Here is a 26,549-nt window from a genome sequence, read left to right as displayed (position 1 = left end):
ACTGCTCCCAGCACCAGAGAGCTCAGGTCCCAGCACCTTCTGGGCGCCTGCTGGAGCCAGGAAGGCTAAAGTGTAGGAGGAATGTCTTCCAGTTGCTAAAGAAAAACAATGTACCCATTCCGGGGGAGAAGAGCAGCAGCACTCTGTAAAGAACTGGAAAGTGGAGCTGCCAGGCACCTTCCTGGGTTCCCTGGGCTTTCACTGGGGGAGTGCGAGTTTCTAGGTTTTCTCCCCCAGGCTGGCCTGAGCAGTTCACGGCGCCTTGGGCTCTGCTTCCTGGGCTAGCGCTCTCACAGCACGCACTGACTGCACAGAGCACCCGGAATCCTGCTCCCCATACGTGCCAGCCCCGCCGGCTAGGCTCCCTGTACAGTCCCGCACGCGGAAAGCACTGCCCTAGCACTCGGAGACCAGGCCTGCGCTCTAGTGCTGCCAAGTGTCCGGGCATTCTGGAGACCGGCTCACCAGCCTGCCTGCTTGGACACCTGCCCTACCCCGCCTGGGCAGGAGCAAGCCAGCGCGCCCACTCAAAGGGCCCCAAACCCCTGGTGCTGCAGCGCGGGAGGCAGCCTCTGAGAGGCCCAAGCAGGCCAGGGCGAACTATCCCTCCCAGCAGACACAGCTGGGGTGGGGCACTGCGCCAGGAAAAAGGGCCACAGCCCTGCAGGCTCCCTCTGGATTGCCTGAGCACACAGGCTTGGAACCCAGGCTGGGGCACTGTTTCTGGCGCAGGCCTCTGTAGACCAGCAGCCAGGCCTGGCACAGCAGGGTCCCCACTCTTTGCTGTCTGAAGGACTTGAGAAAAGGAAAGGGAAGGCCCCCTCAGCCTCTGCCCTGCAGCCCGCGGGCCATGAAAGCCCAGGAGATTCAGCGCTCCACGCCCAGGCAATCAGCTGCGGGCCGACGGGGAGGCACACTGAGGAACACGGCACTGTGCCGCGAGGTGAGGGAGAAGACACACGCTACAGGAAGTGTTAACGCACAGAGGAGCACGGGGGAACACGACATGGCAGGCGGTCCCATCCGGGAGGAAGCTCTCCACGCAGGGGCTTCAGTCTGAGGGCCATTGGTCACGAGCTTTGCCTTGGGGGACAGAGCCGCCGCCTCTGCCCGCTTCTGGCTGCCTCCCTCGCCTCAAAGTTTGATTTTGAATTCTGTGGGCTGTGTGGTCACAGAGGCGCCTGAGGACTTGAAGAGCGCCTTCAGGATGGTGTCGGGGTCCACTTCGGCAGGAGGGCTGGAGGATGGCGCAGAATCCAGCCTTCGGGGCAGCTCGCTGTCCCTCTTCACCGAGGGGCTGTCGCTCAGCCGCCTGCAGAGGGCAGAGGGCAGAGGGCAGAGGCAGGCCCTGGTCAGAGGCCGCAGGGCCCAGGCTGCTCTCGCTCCCCTCACCCATCCCATCTGGGAGCCACCTCTCGTTTTTCTCTCAGAAAACAGACGCAGCCTGTGTGCTATGTTGTGGAGTTTACATTTAGGAAACGCTGCATGCCCTCCTGGGTGGCAACAGGCTTTGGCATTTCAAGCAGAAGGAGAAGTCTGGAAGAGCAACAAGTGATTTAGCTCTGTTCAGACCAGGACTCCCGAGCTCACCAGCTCACAGAACAGAACTCTAGAAGACACTGTACAACACAATCCCAGAAGGCTGTTGGCACCTTGGATGGTTCACACCGCTACCCAGGTTCAAATCCAGTCTTTTTTTTTTGGTACTGGGGGTAGAACCCAGGGGCATTCTACCTCCGAGCTACAACCCCAGCCTATTTTTTATTCTTTATTTTGAAACCGGGTCTCAGAGTTACAAAGGGCCTCACTAAGTAGCTGAGGCTGTCTGTGAACCGCGATCCCCAGGCCTCAGCCTCCCGAGTGCTGGGATGACAAGCATGCCCACCACGCCCGGCTCAAATCCCAGTCTTGCTAAGTCTCAAAATCCGTTTCAGGCCTGCCCTGAGCTGTCCACCCACCGGGCAAGTCTGACCTCCCTAAAAACCATCCTGTCAGCCCCAGCATGTGATGCCCGTCAGGCTCCAAAGGCCCTGCGGTGGCCCCGTGATCCTCCTCACTTGAAGATGCAGTCGTGGGGTCTGAACGCTGCTGCTAAGTCAGAAGGCTGAGGAGGAGGTGAATGTGCCCTAGGAAACTGTAACAAACCACTTGGAACATTTACTATCAGAAAAGAGGAAACAGAATACTGGGATGGAAGAAAGCTGTGACTACACGATTTACCCACCGGGAAGAGGCGAGCACGCAGTGGCCAGGCGGAAAGCCCTGCCCCCTGCCCGGTTCTGGGACTTACAGCAGGATGGGCTGGTCTGAGGTGATGACGTTCCCATTCATGTGAAGGTTGCACTTCATTGGCTGCCCTGAAAAGCCAAAGAGGAGGAGGCTGTGCCACGAGACCCGTCACCCCGCCGAGGGCCAGGCGCCCCCGTGGTGGGAGCTCTGGCTCACAGGTGCCAGGCAAGCCAGCACTCTGATGTCAGAGGCCTACCCAGGGGCAGCCTGAGGCGCAGCTCAGATCGGGGCAGGCCCTGGGAGACCGTCAGTGCTCTCCGGCCCCCTTGTCACCATGGGTCACTTCTGCATGTGCCCCTGCCCATCACGCCCCCCGCAGGATGAAGTGGAGGGAAAACCAGAACAAACCTCCTGGCTTCCTTTTTTTAAACTTTTGAGGCGGGCACTTGGTAGGCTGCCCAGGCTGGCCTCGACTCCCAGCCGACGACCCCACCTCCCCTGCGTTGGGCTGCAAGCGCACGCCACTGCCCGGCCTGCCCCACTTGCTTTTGGTTACCTTCTTCCACTCCAGATCTCGAGGTCACACCGCTGGCAAGAAACCAGCATGCCTTCACTAGTTAACACCTGACTGTGGGTCGCGATGGAGCCGTCGCCTAAGCTCTTTTCAGAAAACTGGAGGTACATCAAACCTGCCAGAGCCAGCAGCCTTCAGCAGGGCCTGCACAGGTGTTTGCGGAGTGGCGTTTGGACATCACAGGGCAAACGACCCTCTGATCGACCACTTCTGAACGTGCATTCACGAAGAGCCGTCGTCTGATTACGCACACGCGGGCGGCTGGCGACCTCACTTTCCCTAACCTCCAGTGGCCTTCCCCCCTCGCCTGAGGCCACCTCCTTCCCTCAGTACCCTGAACCCTGTCCTCTGTTCAGGGAGCTTGAACCAGCCTCTGTACTTGGCTGGCTTGTGACTAAATCCTCCTCTTCTGCAGAACCCATCACTTCACTGAGGGGCAGGCTGTGCGTGGGCAAACAGGCCTGGCTCAGCACCACACACACAGACGGACTTGACAAGCAACGGCAGCCACACACAGGAAAGGGGGAGAACAAAGCTGTTCAGGAGTAGTATTTCTCTCTCTTCTGAGAATTAAGTTACTGTTAATCTGAAATGGGTTTTGGTTAATTACAAGGTATAAGCCGGGTGTGGTGTAACCCCAACACTTGGAAGGCTGAGACAGAAGGACTGCAGTTCACGGGCAGCCTCTGCTACTTAATGAGGTCCTTTGCAATTTGGTGAGACCTTGTTTCAAGCAAAGAATAAAAAATTGGGGTGTAGCTCAGAGACTGAATGGCCCTGGGTTCCATTCCCAGTACCGAAAAGGAAAAAAAAAATTACAAGGCACACTGTAGCCCTTCGACAGCCTTAAGACACACAATGTCAAGCTCATTGAAGGGATAAAAGGGGAAGCCAGAAAATGCCGAGGAAGCCCGGCGGCTGGCACAGCCCATAATCCCAGCCACCAGGATGCTAAGGAGGAAGACACCAACTTCAAGGACAGACTGGAAAACTTAGCAAGACTCTCTCAAAAGAAAAACATGGCCGGGCACGGTGGGCACGCTTGTAATCCCCGCGCTTGAGAGGCAGAGACAGGAGCATCGCACAGGTTAGAAGCCAGCCGCGCTGGCTTAAGAGACCCTGTTTCCAAAAATAAAAAAGTATTAAATAGGCCTGGGAATGTAGCCCAGAGGTAGAAGGGCTTCCAGAAACCCCAGTACCACCATAAATAAATAAATAAATAAATAAATAAATAAATAAATAAATAAAATTAAAACATAGCCGGGCGTGGTGGCACACGCTTGTAATCCCAGTACTTGGGAGGCTGAGACAGGAGGATCACACAGGTTCGAAGCCAGCCTCAGCTACTTAGTGAGGCTCTCAGCAACTTAGTAAGACCCTGTTTCCAAATAAAATATTAAATAGGTCTGGGAGTGAGTGTAGCTCAGAGGTAGAAGGCCCCTGGGTTCCATCACCAGTACTCAAAAAAAAAAAAAAAAAAAAAAAAAGGCTGGGCTCAGCAAGTTAGCAAGACTCAGTTTTCAAAACAAAAAATTAAGCTGAGTGTAGTGGATCATAACTATAATCCCAGTACTTGGTAGGCTGAGACGGGAGGATCACAGGTTTTCAGGCCAGCCTCAGCAACCTAGCAAGACCCTGCTTCAAAATAAAAAATAAAGCCGGGCATGGTGGCGCATGTCTGTAATACCAGTGTTTGGAAGGCTGAGGAGGAGGTTTTCAGGTTCAAAGGCAGCCTTAACAACTTCTGTGAGGCCCTCTGCAACTTAGGCCATTTCCAAATAAGAAATAAAACAAAACTGGGCATGGTGGCGCACGCTTGTAACCCCAGTACCCGTGAGGCTGAGACAGGAGGATGGCAGGATTGTGGCCAGTCTCAGCTACTTAGTGAGGCCCTTTGCAACTCGGGGAGATCCCGTTTCAAAAGAAAAAATAGAACTGGGGGTGTAACTTGAAGGTAGAATACCCCTGGGTTCCATTCCCAATAGCGCCAAAACAAACAAAACCAGGCCTGGTAGCTGAGAGGCAGAATGTCTCGTGTGTGTGTGTGTGTGTGTGTGTGTGTGTGTGTGTGTGTGTGTGTGTGTGTGTGTGTGTTACACACAAGATGGGAATGTAGCTCAGAGGTAGAATGCCCCTAGGTTCAATCTCTAGTACCAAAAATTAAAAAGAAAAAATAAGAGAGCCAGGCATGGTGGTGCACGTTTATAATCCCAGCATCCAGGAGGCTGAGACAGGAGGACCATGGTTTGTAGACAGCCTCAGCTACTTAGTGACACCCTGTTTCAAAATAAAGAATAAAGCCAGGCATGGTGGTGCATGCTTGTAATTCCAGCACTTGGGAGGCTGAGACAGGAGGATTGCGCAGGTTTGAAGCCAGCCACGCTGGCTTAAGAGACCCTGTTTAAAAAAATATATATATAAAATGGGTCTGGGAGTTTAGCTGGAAGTAAAAGGGTTTCCAGGAACCCCAGTACCACCAAAAGAAAAAAAATTAATAATCATAAATAAACAATAAAAAATAGGCTGGGGGTGGGGCTCAGAGGTAGAATCCCCCTGGATTTCACCTCCAATATAGAAAAAAAAAAAAGGAAGGAAGAAAGAGCCAATAAGTACAGGAAAAGATGCTCGACATCACTAGCCATCAGGGAAACACCAGTCAAGCACTGGTCCCCTTCCCCATGGGTGGTCCAGAACAAGCACTGAAGCAACACCCCGGAACGCAACGGGGCAGACAGGATGCCGAGCAGACTGAGCAGTCTCCGCACAAGGACCCCTCCCCTCCCGCAGGGCCAGGCTTCTGAGGAATGGCCGCCCTAGCCGCAAGCAGGCCAGCACCGACCTGCAAGGGCAGGCGGTGGCACTTCCCTCCCGCTGGACTTCAGGCTGAACCACAGGTCCACACTGCTCAGAGACTGCACACCCCTGCCTGTGTGGAGCACAGGAGGCCTCCCCACCGCAGAAGCCTGACCGCAGGCAGGCTGGGAGCGTCAGGTGGCTGTCCTCCCAAACTCACCGTCCAGACACCGATTGTTGTACTTCTTGTATGCAGTGATGGCGTCATCCTTCTTCACAAAGACCACCTCCGCCACGCCAGGGTGGACCAGCCGCGCCCGCTTGAGGGCTCCACACACACAGAAAAGCTCCTGTGGAGGACAGGCGGGTGAGAACTACTGCCTGTCTGCCGCCACGCTCCAAGGGCTCTGTGGCCGCGCCGGCTGGCAGGGATCCGTTCTCGCCCGGGACCCGTGAGGACAAGCGGTGTGGGTGAGGAGGGTCTGCGCTGACACGCCTCCCGCGCCCGGGCCTCACCAGGCCCCACCAGCACTCAGCACCCGGCACCGCCACCCCAGCGTGGCCTGGAGTTTCTGAGAGCTGCCATGAGAAAGGCGGTGTGGGCACACCAAGGAGAGACAGCAGCCAATGTCACCTGGGAATCTGTCAGACTACAAAGTCTGGATTCTATCCAACAAGACTGCTGGCCATAGGCTGAATGGATTGAGGGTTCCCCAGGGTGTAGACTTCTGAGTCCTAGCAAAACCAACACTGCTGGCATTCTACATCAGACAGGCGGGCTTGGTCCCTGGGACTGCCTGCTGTCAGCTGCGTGACCTCTTCCAAGTTTCTTGCCGTCTCTGAAAATAAGACAAGGACTGTAGCCCACACACTGCATACAGTGCTCTCTCGGGTCCGTCTCCTGGCCAGTAACACAAGGGGCGAGCACTGCTCCAGAAATGCTCAGCTGAGCCTCCCCAGCCTCTCCGAGGGCATGGGCTACACAGTCCTTGTCTTTTTTTAAAGACGGCAAGAAACTTGAAAGAAGTTGCTCAGGGCTGAGAATGACCTTGAACTTTCAACCCTGTCTAGGCTCCAAAGTACCATCACACCCAGCTCTAGTATTACGTTTACAATCAGAAAAAAAAAAACATTTTACTTCTTTGTAAGGCAGCCAGTGTGCCCCGGAGCAGCCTCGTCTCCCCTCCTGCGTGTACTGCTGGCAGCACTGTGCCTGCTGAAGGAGGAGGCAGCCGCAGCCGCTGGTTCTAATCCCTCCACAATCAGGGCCAACAAACACGACGCTGGAGCGGCTGTTCCAGAGCCTCAGAGCGGCAACAGGGACCGGTGCAGCCTCCAATGGCATCCGTTGTATGACCCGACTGTTCAAGGGCACCTGTGTCTCTACAGAACGGCTTTTCTGAGTGCCTAAGTGGGGAGGAGGTCCTAGCTGCTGTCAGCCCCTGGCTCAGGTTTGGCCCATGACCACCATGGACAGGACGTGGACCAAGAAAGCAACCTGGAGGGGCCAACCTTGACACAACCAATCCATTTCACTGCTCTTACAAGATGAATAATCAGGTAAAACCCCTAACGGAGGCAGAGAGGGACGCCATCGAGGCACCTGAGGCTCCCACTTAGAACCCATCATGGCATAGCTGTCCCCTAGCCCTAAGGCTCGGCCGTGGAGGCTCTAGCCCAGAAGCTGTGCAGGAGCCAGTGAAGAGGACTGGCTGGCTGCCGTCCTGAGCGCGTGTCCAAGGCGGGCCTCTGGGAACATGGACTTCAGGAGGGCTCCCGCCACGCTCTCGACAGGTTAACCCGCTGTGCCCAGACTGCGCAAACAGAATCATTTAAGCTTAACATCTGCAGAGGATGGAATCTAGTAGATGTCGGGCAAATGTCGTCTGAGAAGCTGGCCCCCAACAAAACTTCCGGGCTCGGCATCTTTCACGAGGTCCCAGGTTTCATGTCATCACAACTTGCTGGCCCCCAGGGGCTCCGGGAGCTTCTGCTGGCTACCCCAAGACCGCGCCTGCCTGCCCCTCCCTGTGCTGGGTGTGCTCTGTATTCTGCTGTAATCTAGGCCCAAGCATAAAGACCACATGCTGAGTACTACAAGCTCTAGCAAACCATCAACCGGAGCCTGGTCTTAGGGAGCTATGTATTTTTTTTTGTGTGTGATACTGGGGATTGGTCCCAGGGGCATTCTACCCTGAGCTACACCCCCAGTCCTACTTTTTGAAACAGGATCTCACTAAGCTGCGGAGGGCCTGAGAACCCGAGGCTGGCCGCAAACCTGCATCCTTGTGTCTCAGCCTCCCAAGTACTGGGATTATAAGAACACGCCATCATCCCCGGCTAGAGTGGCGTGCGGTGGTGGCACTTACGACGATGTCCTCCTCAGTGACTCGAGGGTGCAGATTATTCACAGTCATCTTGGTGCCTTCCAAGGGGCTGAGAACAAGCTGCCAGAGACAAGAGAATTACCAGAGTCAAACGGCAGGCGTGCACTCACGCGGCACAAGCAAGTGGCCAGGAGGAAGCTCCATGCAGAGCCGTCACAATGGGGTCCTCAGACCCCAATGTCCATCACGCCCTAACTCCTTGAGCTCTGGAACAGACCCTCATTCCCCAAATACGCAGGCCCGTATCTGGAATGCTACCATATTCCAGACCCAGGAGCCCAAACGGCCTGATCGTTAAGCCGCCCAGGCTCTGAGACGCAGAGACACTCTCCCCTCACACTCACAGCAGCTCACCTCCTGGAACCCTCTACCGTGTCCCTCCACACGGTGGGTGAGGACAGGGTCCCTGGGACCAGCTTTGCTCATCTGCAAAGTGCAGTGGCACGCCTGCCTCGCCTTGCCCACTGGCTGCTGTGAGGACCCACTGACCACCGCACAGGCTACTCGACTGGGGAGGCCGCCTCCGCCTCCACCTCACCTCAGTAGGGGGCAGCTCTTTGGGGGGCTCCTCCTTGTTCACCAGTGTCCGAGACATGTTGGTCAAGGCTTTTGTTCGAATGGACGGGGGAAGAGCAGGAGCAGTGTACGCGTCGTTCTGAACCACTTTGGTGAGAGGGCGGGCCTTGGACACGGAGAGCTTGGAACTGCTCAGCCCAGCCTACGAGAAGCAGAAAGGAGTCTGAGCGGCAGAGACAGACTCTTGTGAAGGAGCCCGCGGGGCACAGAGTCCATCAGGGGTCTGAAGCAAAAAGGTTGCCGGCTGCCCGGGGCATCCTGTAGGGAAAGGGCAGGAGGAGAGAAAGCACACAGCCCAGGCGTGTGACCGCAGAAGGCACTTTCCACTGTGCTCAAGTGCTGGGCAGGAAGCGTCCGCAGCCTGGACCTGGAAACAGAAGCCTGTACCAAGTCGACTTCCCAAAAACCCTACAAACTGGGGCTAGCCGAAGCCTGAGGTTAGTTCTTAGATAAGTCAAGTTAATTCCTAGAGAAGTTTCTATTGTAATAGAAATGATCACCAGCTCATAAGAAGGTCCAGAGCCGGGCATGGTGGCACATACTTGTAATCACAGAACCTGAGGGGCCAAGACAGGAGGATTGCAGGTTCAAGGGAAGCTTTGCCAATTTGGTGAGGCCCTCTGCAACTTAGCGAGACCCTGTTTCCAAATAAGAAATTAAATAGGGCTGGGGGTATAACTCAGAGGTAGAATCCCTCTGGGTTTAATTCCCAACATTACAAAAAAAAAAAAAAAAAAAAAAGCCCAGAACAGCCAGGTGCAGCGTCACACGACTGTAATTTCAGTACATGGGAGGCTGATCACAGACTTGTGGCCAGATGTAGCAACTTAGGCACTCCACAAATGAGCAAAACCCTTTCAAAATAAAAAATAAAACGGGGCTGGGGTGTAGTTCAAAGATAGAATGCCAACCCAGGCATGGTGACACATGCTTGTAATCCCAATATTTGGGAGGCCAAGACTGGAGGATTGCGGTTTGCTGACAGCCTCAGCTACTTAGTGAGGCCCTCTGCAACTCAGTGAGATCATTTTTCAAAAATAAAAACAGTGGCCGGGCATGGTGGTGCACGCTTGTAATCCCCGCGCTAGGGAGGCGGAGACAGGAGGATCGCGCAGGTTTGAAGCCAGCCACGCTGGCTTAAGAGACCCTGTTTCCAAATAAAAAGTACAAAATAGGTCTGGGAGTGTAGCCCGGAGATAGAAGGGCTTCCAGGAACCCCAGTACCACCAATAAATAATAAATAAAAACAGTAAAAAAAAAAAAAAAAATAGGCCTGGGAGTGTAGCTCGGAGGTAGAATGTCCCTGGGTGGGGGGGGGTGCCCCCTGAGTTCAATCCCCAGTAACTAACACACAGACACACACACAGCCCAAACTGAGGAGCCCGTGGCCTCCTCAGCTCCCAGACTTCAGAGACTTGCAGGCACAGCTGGCAGGTGCAGACCACCAAGAACAGTCCCTACCCCAACTGGGGGGCAGTCCCTCGGAAACAAACTCCCCTGTATTAACATGTCTAAGAAAGAAAGACGGACACTCTTTATTGTAACACTTTATTAGAGCTCTTTATAACACTCAAGGTGCCCTTGCTGACTTAGGACAGGGGTAGGCACTGTCCCAGGGAGAGGAGGGCGGGCACAGCAGCCAGAGGGAGCAGAACGTGGGCAGTGAGCGCAGCAGGCTTCCTCCCCATGCCAGTTCCACGTTACTCAGGCTGCTTTCTGTGTAGAGGCCGGGACAACTCAATGGTTACACGTGTGGCCCCAGGAGCTCATAATCTGGGTGACACTGAGCAGGTTTACTTAACATCTATGTACCTGCTTCTTTATCCACAAAATGAGCATAAACACACGCACCTTACGGGCTAGGAGGAATCTTCAATAAAGTAACACACTGTTTTTTATTAGAGTTAGCCACTAACTGAGCCAGCTAATAGTTGGCAGCGAACCTGTGATCCTCCTGTCTCAGCCTCCCAAATAATTGGATCGCAAATGTGCACCAGCACACCCAGCAGCCCGGTCCCTTTAGAAAGAAACAGACTGGCATCATTCGGCTTCATACTGCCCTCTAAGAACTTGATCAGCACCTGAGAGTGGTCCACACACTTAGGGTGGTGACTAAGCTGAGTCTTTGGGCCTGTGAAGGTAAAACAAAGGAGGTGCTGGCAGTGAGGAGCTGGCCGGGCAGGCCCCGCCGCTCTGCTTGGCCTGGGCGCTGCCTCCCAGGGGCTCACCGATGCCTTTACTCCTTGGGAGCACGTCTGACCAGCATGCAGCCGCAAGCTTTCCTTGCACACAGACTGCACCTGCTGAAGCCCACAGACCCAGAATCTACAACAAGGCCCGAAATGCTGACCGTGGAAGGTCAGGGAGCACGCACAATGTCTTGCCACAAGGAAAATGAGATCCCCGATGGGATTACTACTGCTCTGGTCTGAATGTCCTCTCCAAAACTGACGATGCAATTTCATTTTCATAGTAAGCAAATTAAGAGGTGGAACCTTCAAGAGCTGCTTTGGACGCGAGGATTCTGACCGCGTGAATAGATCATGGCCATTATCGCAGGAATGGGCTAGTTATCGGGGAGTGGACACCTGAGAAAACGATGAGTTTGGCCTGGTTCCTCTGTCCTGCACATGCTCGCCTGGTCTCCCACCGCCTCATGACTCAGCAAGAGGACCCTGTGCCCACGGTGGCCCCTTGGGCATAGACTTCCCAGCCCGCAGACCAGTGAGCCAAGCCAACACCTCCTGTTTACAGTTGTCCTCCCTGCAGTCCTGCTGCAGCAGCAGATAACAGACTGAGCCACACACCTTCCCTCGTGGTCTCACCAAAGCTCCTGGAAGTCAGCGCTGTACCTCACTCACTGTGGGACTCTGATAAAATCCCTGGACACGTGTCTCCACATTTTTAAAACCAAGGGGTTAAACAACCTCTAGCTCTGAAAATCGTACACCCCAAATCACCTGAAGTCCCTCTCCTCCACAACTTCTCCCATCCACCTAATCAGATAAACACAGTGAATGTAAGAAAAAGAAAAACACCATACCGTGGGGTGGAGGAAGTTGCCTGAGGCTGCAAACTTCATCTGTTTAGCAGAAATGGGCGCTATAACATCATCATCTTCGTCCAAGTCATATAAGTTCTGAGAATGAAGAAATGTAAGTTAACGTGGCACGCGGGCCTCAACAGACATCCAGATCTAGCACAAAAGGGAAATGATGCTGGAGGAAGCAAAGGCTCAAGGGAGAAGGCGGGCAGGGGTGCAGGCGCCTGGGGAAACCAGCCTTGACGGGAGAGTTCTATCCTCAAGGCCCAATAAAAAGGCACATCTTAAGCACGTCTTTGTAAGTAGATAACCCCATCAAAGAGCTCCTTGTTTATAGTCACGTGTCACTCAACAACAGGGTGCAAAACTGGTTATGAGGCGATCCTGTTGTGTGAACACCACACGGTGTACTTCCAACCACACCACTAGGCTACATTATATATGCTGCTGTGTATGCAGTCCATCATCAAATCAAACACCACATGACCTAAGAGTAACGCGACATCTTAACTTAGAAATAAATCCCACCCCAGGAAATCTGGCCTACAGCAGTAACCCAAATCCTACAGAGTTTGATCAGCCAGGAACCATGGCGCACGCTTGTAATCCCAGTCCTTAAGAGGCTGAGACAGGCCGGGCGTGGTGGGCACGCTTGTAATCCCCGCGCTTGGGAGGCGGAGACAGGAGGATCGCGCAGATTCGAAGCCAGCCGCGCTGGCTTAAGAGACTCTGATTCCAAATTTTAAAAAGTATAAAAAAAGGGTCTGGGAGTGTAGCCCGGAGATAGAAGGGCTTCCAGGAACTCCAGTACCAGCACCAAAAAAAAAAAAAAAAAAAAAAAAAAAAAAAGCCTGAGAGAGGAGGATGCAGGTTCCCGGCAGCCTCAGCCACTTAGTGAGGCCCTCCGCAACTCAATGAGACCCTGTTTCAAAGTAAAGAATAAAAAATGGGGCAGGGGGTGTAGCTCAGAGGTTGAATGCCCCTGGGTTCCATCCCCAGACCTGTTTAAAAAAATCTATCATTTATGCCTCCCCTCTCCCATTAAGAAATCTCTTCCTTCCTTTTTTGGCACTGGTGATTGAACCCAGCAGGCATTCTGGCATTCATCCTGCCTCCGAGCTATACCTTGGCCCCTTTTTTATTCTGAAGTAAGGTCTTGTTAAGTTGCTACACCTGGCCTCAAATTTGTGATTCTCCTGTCTCAGCCTCCCAATACTAAGTTTATAGGCTTCGTGCCACCACACCTGGATAAGAAGTTTTTTCTTAAAACTCAGAAATTACAAGCCAAAAAACTCCCTTCTCCAACACTTTAGGCTAGAAGCCTCAGGCCATGCCTTACCCAATGCACCTAAGTAGGCTTCATCGAAACGCATGCATGCAGCCAGGTGTGGTGGTAGATAGCTATAATTTTACTAACTGGGAGGCTGACATAGGAGGACTATAGGTATAAGGCCAGCCTCAGCAATTTAGTGAAATCCTGTTTCAAAATAAAACTAGGTGTAGTAGCCCAAGCCTGTAATCCCAGGACTTGAGAGGCTGAGGCAGGAGGATTACAAGTTTGTGGCCAGACTCAGCAATTTAGTGAGGCCCTACACAATTTAGTGAGATTCTGCTTCAAAATAAAATAAGGGTGGAGGTGTAGCTCAGAGGTAGAACGCCCCTAGTTTCAATCTCTAGTACCACTAAATAAACACATAAATTATAATAGTAGGGCTAGGGATATCTCAGAGGCAGCTGGGTTCAGTCCCCAGCACCTCTCCCCAACACACAAAACCATTCACGAGAGCACGCATATGCCGATGTGCAGGTACCTGTTTGGCCTGGTGGTGATTGACCACGTTGATCCTCATCCCAGCAGGATGGGTATGAAGTGGCGCCATGGCCTTCTGCTGGGGGACCTAGAAACACCCAGTGGTCACAATGCATCCCACAGGGCCCACACGATTCTGAGTGAGGGCCACTGAACTTGTGTCTTACTGGGGGGCGGGGCGGTGACTTGCCCAGACACAGTACATCGTCATCCCAGAGACCCCGCAGGGACGCAAGCATGGGGCTGCACACTGACCTCGGCCCGGTGGCTGCGCGGACACCAGGCGCGCCCGCGGAGGTGGGGCCGTGGAGGCGCAGGCGCTGGCCTGGTCCTTCTGTTTTCTGGCTGTGTAATCTCGGGCAAGGGTCTCACTGCTCAGAACCTCTCGTGCTCAGAATGTTCGTCCTCTCCCCTCTTCCCTCCACTATTACTTGGGGAAGTGGCTTCACCGCCCTAGGCCTCCCTTTCCCTTTACAGAGATGCTACCTCACCTTCCTCGTGCGGTTAACGCGCACAAAAGGCCTTTGTGGGCAGCAAGCGCTGTGCCAACACCTAAGAGAACTACTTTTTGCCCAGTCACTCCTGCCCAACCCCAAGTCTTCCTACCTAAATTTCTTCCCAGCTTCCTGAGAATTTGTGACTGAAGCCTTAACCCACCTGGATGGTTTTGGTGAGCTTCAGGGCAGGGGTCACTGTGCCAACGGGCGGGCTCGCGAAGGCCGCCGGGGCGCTCCTCTTCAAGCCGATCTTCTCCCGGGCATCAGCCACCTGGCGGGGCTTCTGTGGCACTGTGCTCTGCTGCTTACGGGAATTCAGCATCTCTCTGGCATCCTGCACTTTCCCTTTGATACGAAACCGCGCGTCTTTCTGCAAAAGCTTCTCCCGGGCATCTTTGACGCCCAGCTTAAGCCGGGCATCTGAGAGGCCTATCTTCTGCCGGGCATCAAATCGCTGCTGGAAGGTGGCTGTGCGTGTCGGCTGGCTGAGAAAGCTCTGCTGGATCCCAACCCGGGAGCGGACACCTCCAACTCCGGGTCTGGCGCTAAGCCTGCAAATACAAACTCCAATAGTGAGCGGATCTGGACACTACCAGGAGACCGTGGAGGACAGCCTAGGAACTTGGGAATAGAGCAGGTCTTAGAGAAAGCGAAAGCTTCCTGCCTGTGCCTAAGTAACAAGCCCACATAGACTGCTCTCCTGCCTGCTTCATGGCTTTTAATTTTGCATAAACAAAACTGAGGGTCTGAAAATTTCTGGGCTAGGCAGGGAGGAGAAAAGAGGGCTCATTCCTTTTTCAGGGGCCAGTATCTTATTAGAGGTTTAAGTCCTGGTGGAGCCTAAGAAACTTTTTTTTTTTTTTTTTTTTTTTTTTGCGGGTTTGGGGATGGAACCCTGGGGCATCTGACCTCCAAGCCACACCCCTGACCCATTTTTTATTCTTTATTTTGTAACAGGGTCTCACTGAGTTGCAGAGGGCCTCACTAAGTAGCTGAGGCTGTCCGCGAACCACGATCCTCCAGTCTCAGCCTCCCAAATGCTGGGATTACAAACGTGTGCCTCCACGCCCGGCCTAAGAAACTTCTGAAGAACTGCTTTTTTTTTTTTTTTTTGCAGTACTAGAATGGAACCCAGGGGCCTTCTATCGCCAAACTACACCACAACATTACAATTCTTGTGCTCCCCAGACCAGGTGTTTTGAGACAGTAACTTCCAAACAATGCCAATCACAAAAAATAAACAAATCCCCCAAATATCATAACCCCATCCAGACAAAAACTTCTTTCCAAAGCTCTTCCACATGCCCGCTTTCAATCAGCCAGCAGTACGCTGGAGGCACCCACTATGCCTGTTTTACAGTGGGAGAAGCAGGAGTGGCCAAGTCACACGACTAACAAAGGTGTCTCCAACGCAGGCAAACACTTCCTGCTGGAACCAAGGAGCCAACGGGTGGTCTCAGCCACAAGACTAGAAGGAAGATAAAGACAGTAGAGTAGAAAAGCAAAATACAATTTTCTCTGCAATAACAAAAACGTCAAATTTCAGAAGGCATTAAAATTGTAAATGAACTAAACTCCATCAAACAGGCCTCATTCTCTTTCTTTTTTGTGGGTCTGGTGATGAAACCCAGGGGCATTCGATCTCTGAGTTATACCCCTGCCCTTTTTTCTATTCCTTACTTTCAGACAGGGTTTTCACTAAGTCGCGGAGGGCCTCACTAATGCTGAGATTACAGTGTGCGCAACCATGCCTGGCTCCTCATTCTCTTTCTGCCGTTCAGTAACTTGAGAGTAAATAAAGGGGACTGGGGGCTTCTTCTGCCTCAGGCAGCTCCCCGCAAGGCCTCGCTCTCCAGCCACTATAACCACTCCAGGCACTCTCCAGGGGACTCCTGGGTCAATGTCGTTGTCGTGGTCTTTTTTTTCCAGTACTGAGAATGGAACCCAGGGGCATTGTACCTCCAAGCTACACCCCAGCCCTATTTTTTACTTTTTATTTTGAAACAGGGTCTCACTGAGTTGTGAAGGGCCTAAGTAGCTGAGGCTGTCCTCAAACCGCAATCCTCCCATCCTCCCGTCTCAGCCTCCAGAATGCCAGGATTACAAGGATGCGCCCCCACACCTGGCGGGTCAGTTGTCTTCTTTTTGGGAAACCCTCTCTGATTCTTCCCAGATGATCCTCCTTTGTGCTATTATTACCTCTGACAGCATTCAGCCTGCCTTGGTCCATTTGGGCTATAACACAACACCATAAACTGGATGGTTCTAAACAACAGATATTTCTCTCCTTGGTTGCCACAGAAGAAACCCAAGATCCAGGTTCTGGCAGAGTCCAGCCATACATACAAAAATACATACATACATACATACATACATACATTTTTTTTGGGGGGGGGCAGGTCTGGGGATGGAACCGAGGGTCATATAACCTCTGAGCTACACTCCCAACCCTATTTTTTTATTCTTTATTTTGAAACAGGGTCTCACTAAGTTGCAGAGGGCCTCACTAAGTAGCTGAGGCTGTCCGCAAACCGCGATCCTCCAGTCACAGCCTCCCGAATGCCAGGATTGAAAGCGTGCGGGCACCACCATGCCCGGGTTTATTTTTTATTCTTAATTTTGAAACAGGACCTCACTAAGTAGCTGAGGCTGGCCCAAACCTGCTATCCTCCTGTCTCAGCCTCCCAAGTACTGGGACTACAAACGTGCGCCATCATGCCTGGCTAACAGCTGGCTTGTTAACAAAGTTAAAGTTCTCTCACCTCTGTTGGTGATGCCCATCAAGCCAAAAACAAGCTAGGGTTCAGACAAGAACTGCTACTCAAGTCCTACTCATAAAAGGGGAAGGATTCATTGCACAAGTACCCACATGAAGCCAGGGCTAGTGGAAAGCACCCAGGCCTTCCCTTACTGAGCAGCCTCTGAAGCACAGGCTCTGGCCAGACAATCAAATAACCAAAGGCCTCCAGGTCCTGCAAACGGAGGGGTGGCACGCAGACACCCAAATCAGCACCACTCGACTCTAGAGCGGAAGAGGAAAAGTCTGTGGACGCCAAACGCCACCGAGTGCCCAGAGTGCCTGGGGAGGCGAGGGCTGCCCCGGGGATCTGAGGAGAGCAGTTTGTCAAGGGCGTTCTCTTGCTAACTGCAGAGGAGCCCACAGCTCGCAGCTCCGTTGTCAAGTGGACAGCTGGGGAGGTGGCTAGCTTGCCCGGCCCCTCTCTCCTGTATCACTCTGGCAAAGCCTCCGCTGCCCTGTCCCCAGGGGAGGCCCTCCTCGGGGCATTCAGAGCATTCCACAGCTTCCATTAGGGCGTTTGAGGAGCTGCGCCAGGATGATCTGTTTCCAAGCAGCACCTCCCACAGGACTTCTAGGGGCACACCCGCGCCCCCACCTGTGCAGACCTTGCAGCAGGGCTCCAGGCTCTGAGCAGCAGGGACCCGCAGGGATCCTGGCATGCTGCTGCTCTCAGGCTCACATCTTATTCTCCTCGTGTGCAGGGGCCTTCTACCTCCAAGCTATACCCTCTGAGCTACACTCCCAGGGATTTTTATTTTGAAAGAGGGTCTAAGTTTCTGAGGGAACTCCCTAAGCTGCTGCGGCTGGTCTCAAACCTATAATCCTCCTATCTCAGCCTCCTAAGTACTGGGATTACGGGCTTGTGGCACCAGGTGCCACTAAGAATGGGTTTTCTTCTTTCTTTTTTTTGTGGCACTGGGGATTGAACCCAGGGCTATTCTACCTCCGAGCTACACCCCCAGTTCTATTTCTTATTATTTTAAAATAGGGTGGCCAGGCATGTTGGTGCACGCTTGTAATCCCCACGCTTGAGAGACGGAGACAGGAGGATGGCACAGGTTCAAAGCCAGCCTCAGGTACTTAGTGAGGCTCTCAGCAACTTAGTGAGACCCTGTTTCCAAATAAAATATAGAAGAGGTCTGGGAGTATAGCCCAGAGTTAGAAAGCCCCTGACTTTCCACCCCCCAGTACCACAAAGAAAAAAAAAAAAAAAACAGGGTCTCACTGAGTTGCGAAGGGCCTCAGAAAGTAGCTGAGGCTGGCTGTGAACCTGCAACCCTCCTGTCTCAAACTCCCAAGTACTAGGATTAAAACGTGTGCCACCATGCCTGCTAACAGGGGATTCTTGAGAATAAATTTTATATCCCTGAATAGAAAATGGAGAAAGGGGTGGATTCAAGTTTTCTGGTTTACTCCAATTCTGTATGAAATAACCTTCACATAAGATAGAGCTGGAGCTAAGCATGGTGGCACAAGCTTGTAATCCCAGTATTTGGAAGGCGGAGACAGAAGAGTCCAATTCAGGGCCAGTCTCAGCAATTTAGTGAGGCCCTCCACAGCTTAGTAAGACCCTCTTACAAAATAAATAAAATAAGGCTAGGGACGTAGCTCAGGAGTAAAATGTCCCTGGGTTCAATCCCCTGAAACACACACACACACACCCGTGCGTGTGCGCACACACACACACGCACACACACGGGAATCAGGCTTCTATAGTCTTTAACTTGTTCCTAAAGAGTTTCCCTGTCCGACAATCAGCAATGGCTGCTCAAAGTGTTGTATTGAGAATTCTAAGGAAATTTCCAGACTCTGCAAGAGTTTATGGTTGATAAGCTATGCCAGCTACGGCCACATTAATTTATTTTATTTTTTTGGTGGTACTGAGGGGTGGAACCCAGAGGCTTTCTACCTCCGGGCTACACTCCCAGACCTATTTTATATTTCATTTGGAAACAGAGCCTCACTAAGTAGCTGAGGCTGGCTTCGAACCTACCTGTGCGATCCTCCTGTCTCAGCCTCGCAAGCACGGGGATTGCAAGCGTGCGCCACCACGCCCGGCAACCACATTAAGAACAAATGGCGAGCCGGGCGTGGGGACGCACGCTTGTAATCCCAGTACTTGGGAGGCTGCAACAGGAGGATCAGAGGTTCACAATCAGCCTCAGCTACTTAAGCCCTCTGCAACTTAGTAAGCCCCTTTTCATTTTTATTTTTATTTTTATTTTTGGTGGTACTGGGGTTCTTGGAAGCCCTTCTTCTTCCGGGCTACACTCCCAGACCTATTTTTTATGTTTTTGAAACAGGGTCTCTTACGCCAGCGCGGCTAGCTTCGAACCTGCGCGATCCTCCTGTCTCCGCCTCCCAAGCGCGGGGATTACAAGCGTGCGCCACCACACCCGGCTCGCCACCACACCCGGCTCGTAGTAAGCCCCTTTTCAAAACAAAGCATAAAAACAGGGCTGGGGGCTTTAGTTCAGAGGTAGAATGCCCTTGGGTTCAATCCCCAGTACTGCAATTAAAAAAAAAAAAAGAGAGAGAGAGAGAGAGGGCCAGGGACCTAGCTCAATGGTAGAGCACTCCTGGTTTCAACCCCCAGAATCTGAGGGGCTAGGGCTCAAAAAAAAGTGATGGAACTTTTTGAGCACACGCTACAGGTTGCCAAATTTTAACACACACCTCCCTTAAACCTCACAACAACCTGGTGAACAAGGTTACTGCCCACATTTTATAAATGAGGAAACAGATTCCATTACTCAAAGAATCAAACCAAAATAATCTCCCCTATTATTGTCTATTTTCATTCTAGTAAATTACTATCCCCTTTAAAATTAAAACAAAAAAAGAAAAAAGAAAGCTAGGCAGGTGCGGTGGTGCATACTTGAAACCCGGCATTCGGGAGGCTGAGACAGGAAGACAGCGGTTCGCGGACAGCCTCAGCTACTTAGTGAGGCCCTCTGCAATAAAAATAGGGCTGGGAGTGTCGCTCGGAGGTAGAATGCCCCTGGGTTCCATCCCCAGTACTGCAAAGTGAATAATTAAATACATATTTTAAAAAAAGGAAAGCTAAGGGTGAGTACTGTCCCCACCCGAGGAGACCTCAGGGCGCCAGTCATAACTGGGGATGCAGCGCTTTCCAGCGAGCAGAGGGTGAGCGCACCATGCAGGATCATCCACTGAGACCTCTTGTGCTGGCATTTATTTTCCCCTATGGCAATGGAGATTGAACCTGGTGTTCGACTTCTGAGCTACTCCTGTCCTATGTCATTTTGAAACAGGCTTTCACGAAGTTGCTGAGGCTGGCCTAGAACCTGCGATCCTCCTGTCTCAGCCTCCCAAGTAAGCCACCATGCCCAGCTTGCGCTGTGCTTTGACCCAGCTGTGCCTTGCCAACTCCTGCACTCACACAGTAGGCGGCTCAGAACCGCCAGGTGATGGGATCCAGGGGCTGTCCTCTGTGCTGCAGTAGTTACAAGTACAGGGCTGCATCTGAACTACAAGAAAGGAGACATCTGCGGGAGGGAGGTGCTGGCAGCAGAGGTGGTAGCCACTCCTGGTGGGAGTGAGCACGCACTTCTGAATTCTATGCACTGGTCACACCAGGCCTTTCAGTTTCGGCACCTTTCATCAACAGCTTTAGGGGCTTCAGCGTTAGGGCTTTTTAGAATCCTGGCTCTGCTTCCTGCATGAAAAGACAGCTCTTCATCCCAGCAGGCAGCAGTACTGGGTATAAGGCAGGCATTAGTCATCAGGAATTTTTCAAATAAACACTCCTGCCAGGGGCAGGTCTCTAAAACACAGAGTCAATTATGTTACCCCTCCTGCCTGTGAACTGCTGAGGGCTCCTAACAAAGCCAACCCCCTTGGGGGCCTCCCGTCTCACCTCCCACCATCAGGACCACTTATGTTCCTAAGAGACACCCTGTGTCTGGAAAGGGGAGGAGGGAGGCGGTCCGAGTGGCCTTCTCACTGCCCTGCCTCTGGGAACACCAGCACCAGTGCAGCTCTGCAGCTGCGCCGTCCTCTGGGGCTCCACAGGGTCCTGCCAAGAGCGGGCCCCGGCCGATTCGCTGCCTCCAGGAACTGTGGAGGGGAGGCAGCTGGCTCTGGACAGATCCAGTCTCTAAGACTCGGCCCTGGATTATAGAAAGTCGATTTTAATCCACGGGGGTTTCTGGATCACAGTATGTCTGTGCACAGGTCACTTACAGAGAGAGAAGGGTTGAATTCACCTGTCTTTACCCAAGTCTCACGCAGATGATTCTCTTTCTACTGGGCAAACTCAGGGGCATTCTGCCTCCAAGCTACACCCTCAATCCTACTTTTTTATTTTGAAACAGAGTTTTGCTAAGTTCCTAAGAAACCTCACTAAGTTAAAGAAGATGGCCTAGAAACTGCAATCCTTCTCTTTCAGCCTCCCAAGTACTGGGATTACCAGCATGCACCATCACACATCTGGCCAGATGTTTTATTTTCAAACCTAATTCTTTTTTGTGTGTGGCACTGGGGATTGAACCCAGAGGCAGTCTACCTCCGAGATACACCCCAGTAGCTGAGGCTGGTCACCAACCTGTGATCCTCCTGTCTCAGCCTCCCAAGTTCTGGGCTAGGCATGCACTGCCACGCCCACTTCAAACTTAATTCCTTTTTTTGTGTGTGTGGTACTGGGGGTGGAACCCAGAGGCTTTCTACCTCCAGGCTATACTCCCATTCCTATTTTTTTTTTTTTTTTTTTGGCGGTACTGGGGATGAAACCTGGGGCATTCTACCTCTGAGCGACACCCCAGCTTTATTCTTTATTTTGAAACAGTGTCTGAGTTGCAAAGAACCTCACTGAGTAGTAACTGAGGCTGGCCTCGAACCAAGATCCTCCTATCTCAGCCTCCCAAGTACTGGGATTACTGGCATTCACCATCACACATCTGGCCAGATGTTTCATTTTCAAACCTAATTCTTTTTTGTGTGTGGCACTGGAGAATGAACCAGAGGCAGTCTACCTCTGAGATACACCCCTGACCTATTTTATTCTTTATTTTGAAACAGGGTCTCAGTAAGTTGCAGAGGGCCTCACTAAGTAGCTGAGGCTGGTCACCAATCTGTGATCCTCCTGTCTCAGCCTCCCAAGTTCTGGGATCATAAGCATGCACCACCATGCCCACTTTAAACTTAATTCTCCTTTTTGTGTTTGTGTGTGAAACTGGGAATGGGACCCAGGAGCATTCTACCTCCGAGCTGTACCTCCAGCCCTATTTTTTTTAATTTTGCAACAGGGTCTCACTAAGTCACAGATGGTCTCACTAAGTAGCTGAAGCTGGCTGCAAATCTTCGATCCTCCTGTCTCAGCCTCCCAATAACACGGATTACAAGTCTATTCCACCAGGCAAACCTAATTCTTCTTTTTTTTTTTTGGTTGTACTGGGGGTGGAACCCAGAGGCTTTCTACCTCCGGGCTATACTCCCAGACTTTTTTTTTTTTTTTTTTTGGTGGTACTGGGGTTCCTGGAAACCCTTCTATCTCCGGGCTACACTCCCAGACCTATTTTTTTTTATATTTTTTTTATTTGGAAATAGGGTCTCTTAAGCCAGCGAGGCTGCGATCCTCCTGTCTCTGCCTCCTAAGCGCGGGGATTACAAGTGTGCGTCACCACGCCCGGCTTCAAACCTAATTCTTGATGAAGGGAAGTAGGAAAAAAAAACCAAGCTAACTCTTTCTCTCCAAGTTGGGTAACAATTCATTTCCTCCTCCTCCTTACCCTCCTATTATCTTTATCTTATTTCAACAAGGAATCAAGAAGTAAGTACATCCACCAGCACCGCCACCACCCGGAGCACTTCACCTTTTCTGGAGGAAGAGCACTGGGCCCTGAACCCAGAAGCATTCTACTTCTGAGCTATACCCCAGCCTAATTTCTTTTTTCTTTCTCTCTTTCTTTCTGTGGTACTAGGGGGCCCAGGGACATCTGAGCTACACCCCCAGCCCTATTTTCTATTCTTTATTTTGAAACAGCGTCTCACTGAGTTGCGGAGGGCCTCACTGAGTAGCTGAGGCTGTCCCTGAACCGCGATCCTCCTGCGATTACAAGCGCGCGCCCCACGCCTGGCCAGTACTGCTCCTTTAACCAGCTGGAGGCAGTGGGCGGCCTCCAAGGTAGACTAAACCCAAAGCTAGGTGCTACCTCATCTAACCCAGGGATACTCTCATGTCTCCAGGCAGGTGTCAAGATGCAGGGCAGGTCTATGCTGCAGGTGACGCTCAGTGCTGCCCTGGAAAGCCTCAGCCTTCTGTCCTTCACACGGGAAGTCAGGAGATGTGTGGGCAAGGACTAGGGCTCATCAAGGCCTGGATGAAGTGAACTCAAACCAGCTCTCCATGTCTAGAACTTTCACTAATCTCTTGATGACTAACTGGAAGCCCAGGTAATAAGACTGACCCTCTTCTTGACTTACCAGGTGAAAGGAACACACAAAAGAAAGGCTGCTCAGGAGAACCAGCTCATTCTATTCCTGCTGCCCTCGGGCCACAGGGCCAGCAAGCTAGTACATGGCTGCAGGATCCACCTTTGCTGTTTCCACTTAGAAGAGGAAAGGGGCGTGTTGGCGCACGCTTGTAATCCCAGCATTCAGGAGGCTGAGACAGGAGGATCAAGGTTCCCTGACAGCCTCGGGTACTTAGTGAGGCCCCTGCAACTCAGTGAGACCCTGTTTCAAAATAAAGAAAAAATAGGGCTGGGGGTGTAGCTCAAAGGTAGAACCCCCAAGTTCCACCCACAGTACTGTAAAAAGAAAAGAGAGCGAGAAAGAAAAGAAAAAGAAAAGGAGGAGGAGGGGGAAGAGGAGGAGGAAAGTAGCTTCTGGGGTGGTCATGGCTTTTTCCTGTTACTAAGCACAAGGTTCTTCCTGGGATATCCAAGCAACATTAAAACCAAAGTGTCCAGAAAAGCGACTCCTAGGGATGCATAAACACACATATGTACTGTGCGAAGTGACATTCACGTACTGGAATTTGTCCAGACACCTCACATATCCTGACAGAGTCCGGATCTAGTTTTCCTTTTTGTTGGCTGTCCAGGAGAAACAAACGGGAGTTTCCAGAAGACAGCCATTCTCCAGTTTCCTCCGCGCTCACTGCATAGACTAATACTCAGTCTTGATGAGTTTTACACATAACGAAAGAAAGGCAGGACAGTTAAGCAACTGGCTTAAGACCATTTGGAAAGGAGAAGCAGGAAGATGAACTTTGGCAATCTGATGCTGGAGCCCCCCCACGCCTTATCTATTCTGTCCCCTGGAGCACCCCCCCCCTCTGTTTCCTTAAAGGAACAGAAGCATGTCCTCATTTGCAATGATATACAGACTTTTAAAAATATACATTCTTAACATTTAATCCTTCTAACCACCTGTCAGGAATACTGTTACAAGTAAGAACAAGCCCAGCTCAGAAGCTGCCTGGTCAAGGGCACAGAACCCATAGTGGTGCATGCTGGGAAGGGGCCAGCCCAGCTGTATGACCCCTACTCCTCCTGAGGACCCACCCCCTCAAGTCCCCACCACTGTCCACACAACACTGCAGGCATCAAGGCCAGAGCTGTACAGCCCAAATGGACGCGACAGAACCAAGAGAGCACACCAGAGAGCAAGTCCTGGGAAGTGGTTCACTCAGCAATTATTGAAGGAACCTCTGGATCCAGAAGTAACAGCACCAACTCCACACCAGTCACCCGAAGGACGAAGGCCCAGCTGAGGAAACTGCTCAGAGCAGGGCGTGGTGGGCACGCTGGTAATCCCAGCATTCCGGAGGCTGAGACAGGAGGATCACGGTTTGCAGACAGCCTCAGCCACTCAGGCCCTTTGCAACTCAGTGAGACTGTTTCAAAATAAAGAATAAAAAATAGGGCTGGGGGTGTAGTTCGGGATAGAATACCCCTGGGTTCCATCCCCAGAAAAAGAAAGAAAAAATAAAAAATAAAAGAGCCAGGTGTGGTGGAATTGTAATCCCAGCATTCGTGAGGCTGAGACGGGAGGCTTGTGGTTCCCTGACAGCCTCAGCTACTTAGTGAGGCCCCTTGGAACTCAGTGAGACCCTGTTTCAAAATAAAGAATAAAAAATAGGGCTGGGGGTGTAGCTCAGAGATAGAATGCCCCCGGTTTCCATCTCCAGTACATAAGTAAGTAAATAAATAAATAAATAAATACATAAATACATTAACTGCTCAGGTGCTATAAACCAGAAACCAGGTTCAAGGCCTGCCTCAGCAATTTAGCAAGACCCATTTCAAAAAAAAAAAAAAAAAAAAAAAGGGCTAGGGTGTGGCTCAGAGATTAAATACCCCAGGTTTTAATCTCCAATACAAAAAAAAAGTGCCTGGCCAAGTGGTGGATACCTGTAATACCAGTACTAGGGAGGCTGAAATAAAATCGCAGGTTCAAGGCCAGCCATGGTAACTTACTGAAACTCTATTTCAAAATAATGAATAAAGTCGGGCGTGGTGGCGCACCCTTGTAATCCCCGCGCTTGGGAGGCTGAGACAGGAGGATCACGTGGGTTCGAAGCCAGCCTCAGCTACTTAGTGAGGATCTCAGCAACTTAGTGAGACCCTGTTTCCAAATAAAATATAAAATAGGTCTGGGAGTATAGCCCGGAGGTAGAAAGCGTCTGGGTTCCACCTCCAGTACCACCAAAAAAAATAAAATAAAATAAAATAATAATAATAATAATAGTGAATAAAAAGGGACTGGACTGCAGCTCAGTCTAAAAAGTAAACACGTAGTGGTGAGGGGAGAAGCTGTGGTGGATGCTGTGTGTTGGGGGTGCGAGCATATTTCAGACGTCGAGAGAAAGCATCTTCTCGCCACAGGCCTGGGGGCGTTGAAGGAATGTCTGCGCACACAGTAACACTTCCCAGCTGGCTGTGTGCAAAGGCATGGAAACTTATTTAACGTGTGTGGAGAGTCCCCACTTCTCCCTACAGGTGAACTCCCGAGAGCTCAGAGTGACTGCGGGCATTCGAGGGTCTGGGGGGCCGCAGCGGCAAACCCCGCCAGCCGGTCGGTGGTCGCGGCCGGGCCGCCCCGCCAGGAACCGACGCGCCCGGCTCCCCGCGGGCGAGCACGCCGGGGTGAGCGGGGCCGCCACGCAGGGCTGCGGCGGGGGCCGGGCCGGGCGGCGGGGGCGCCGGCGGGGCGCGGGCAGCCTCGCCGCAAAAGCAGCCGCCGAGGCCGGACGCGGCCGAGCCGGGCTCGGGCGCTCCGCCGTGTCCACAGAGGCGGCGCTCCCCGCCGGCCGCGGCGGCCCGGCCAGGGGGCGGGCGCGGCCAATGGGCGGCCGGCGGGCCAGGGGGCGGCGCGCAGGCCCCGCCGCGCTCCCTCCTCCGCGCCGGCCCCGCCGGGCCGCGGACGCCGACCCCCGGGGCACAAAGGCGGCTTACCGGCCCTTCGTCGCCGCCCCGCGCTTCCGGATGAGCTCGTCCAGGGAGATGTCCGCCATCTTGGGCCGCCGAGCCAGCGGAGAACCGCTCAGACGCCCTCGGCCCACGAGCCCGCCCCTCCGGCCGCGACGGCGCGACGAGCTGCTTCCGGCGTCCGGCCCGCCAACTCTCGCGAGAGCTCAAACAGGCCCAGCCCGGAAGGGGCGGGGCGCTACCCGTGAGCCTTAGCGGCACGGGCTTCTTATTTGCATACGGAGCGTCTCAGCACCGCGGAGTCTTGTTCTCATCCGAAAAATTAAAATTAGAAACGACATAAAAATGAAAAATACAAAAGATAAAACTCAGAGGGGAGATGAGGAGTGAGTTCAACGGTCACCATGATCGTCACCGTGGGTGAAATAAGAACGGAATTAATTAC

The 26,549-nt window shown here is 52.4% G+C and overlaps 1 protein-coding gene across 2 annotated transcripts; it reads right to left on the bottom strand.

Moving 5' to 3' along the window:
• Positions 1–1,134: 1,134 nt before the first annotated feature.
• Positions 1,135–26,190, bottom strand: POLDIP3 (DNA polymerase delta interacting protein 3; the record flags this gene model as incomplete). Of its 2 annotated transcripts, XM_080706397.1 has the most annotated exons (9): positions 1,135–1,312; positions 2,291–2,357; positions 5,817–5,946; positions 7,966–8,043; positions 8,522–8,701; positions 11,603–11,698; positions 13,414–13,500; positions 14,070–14,460; positions 26,132–26,190. In XM_080706397.1, 9 exons carry the CDS (start codon positions 26,188–26,190, stop codon positions 1,135–1,137), a joined length of 1,266 nt encoding a protein of 421 aa, XP_080562523.1. The 2 variants fall into 2 exon arrangements, with proteins under 2 accessions (XP_080562523.1, XP_080562524.1); XM_080706398.1 differs by lacking the exon at positions 13,414–13,500.
• Positions 26,191–26,549: the final 359 nt, after the last annotated feature.

Source organism: Muscardinus avellanarius, assembly GCF_963383645.1.
Source record: "Muscardinus avellanarius genome assembly, chromosome: 11".
Taxonomy (NCBI): Eukaryota; Metazoa; Chordata; class Mammalia; order Rodentia; family Gliridae; genus Muscardinus; species Muscardinus avellanarius.
Note: the sequence above shows the minus strand (reverse complement) of the source record. Positions and strands in the feature narration are given on the sequence as shown.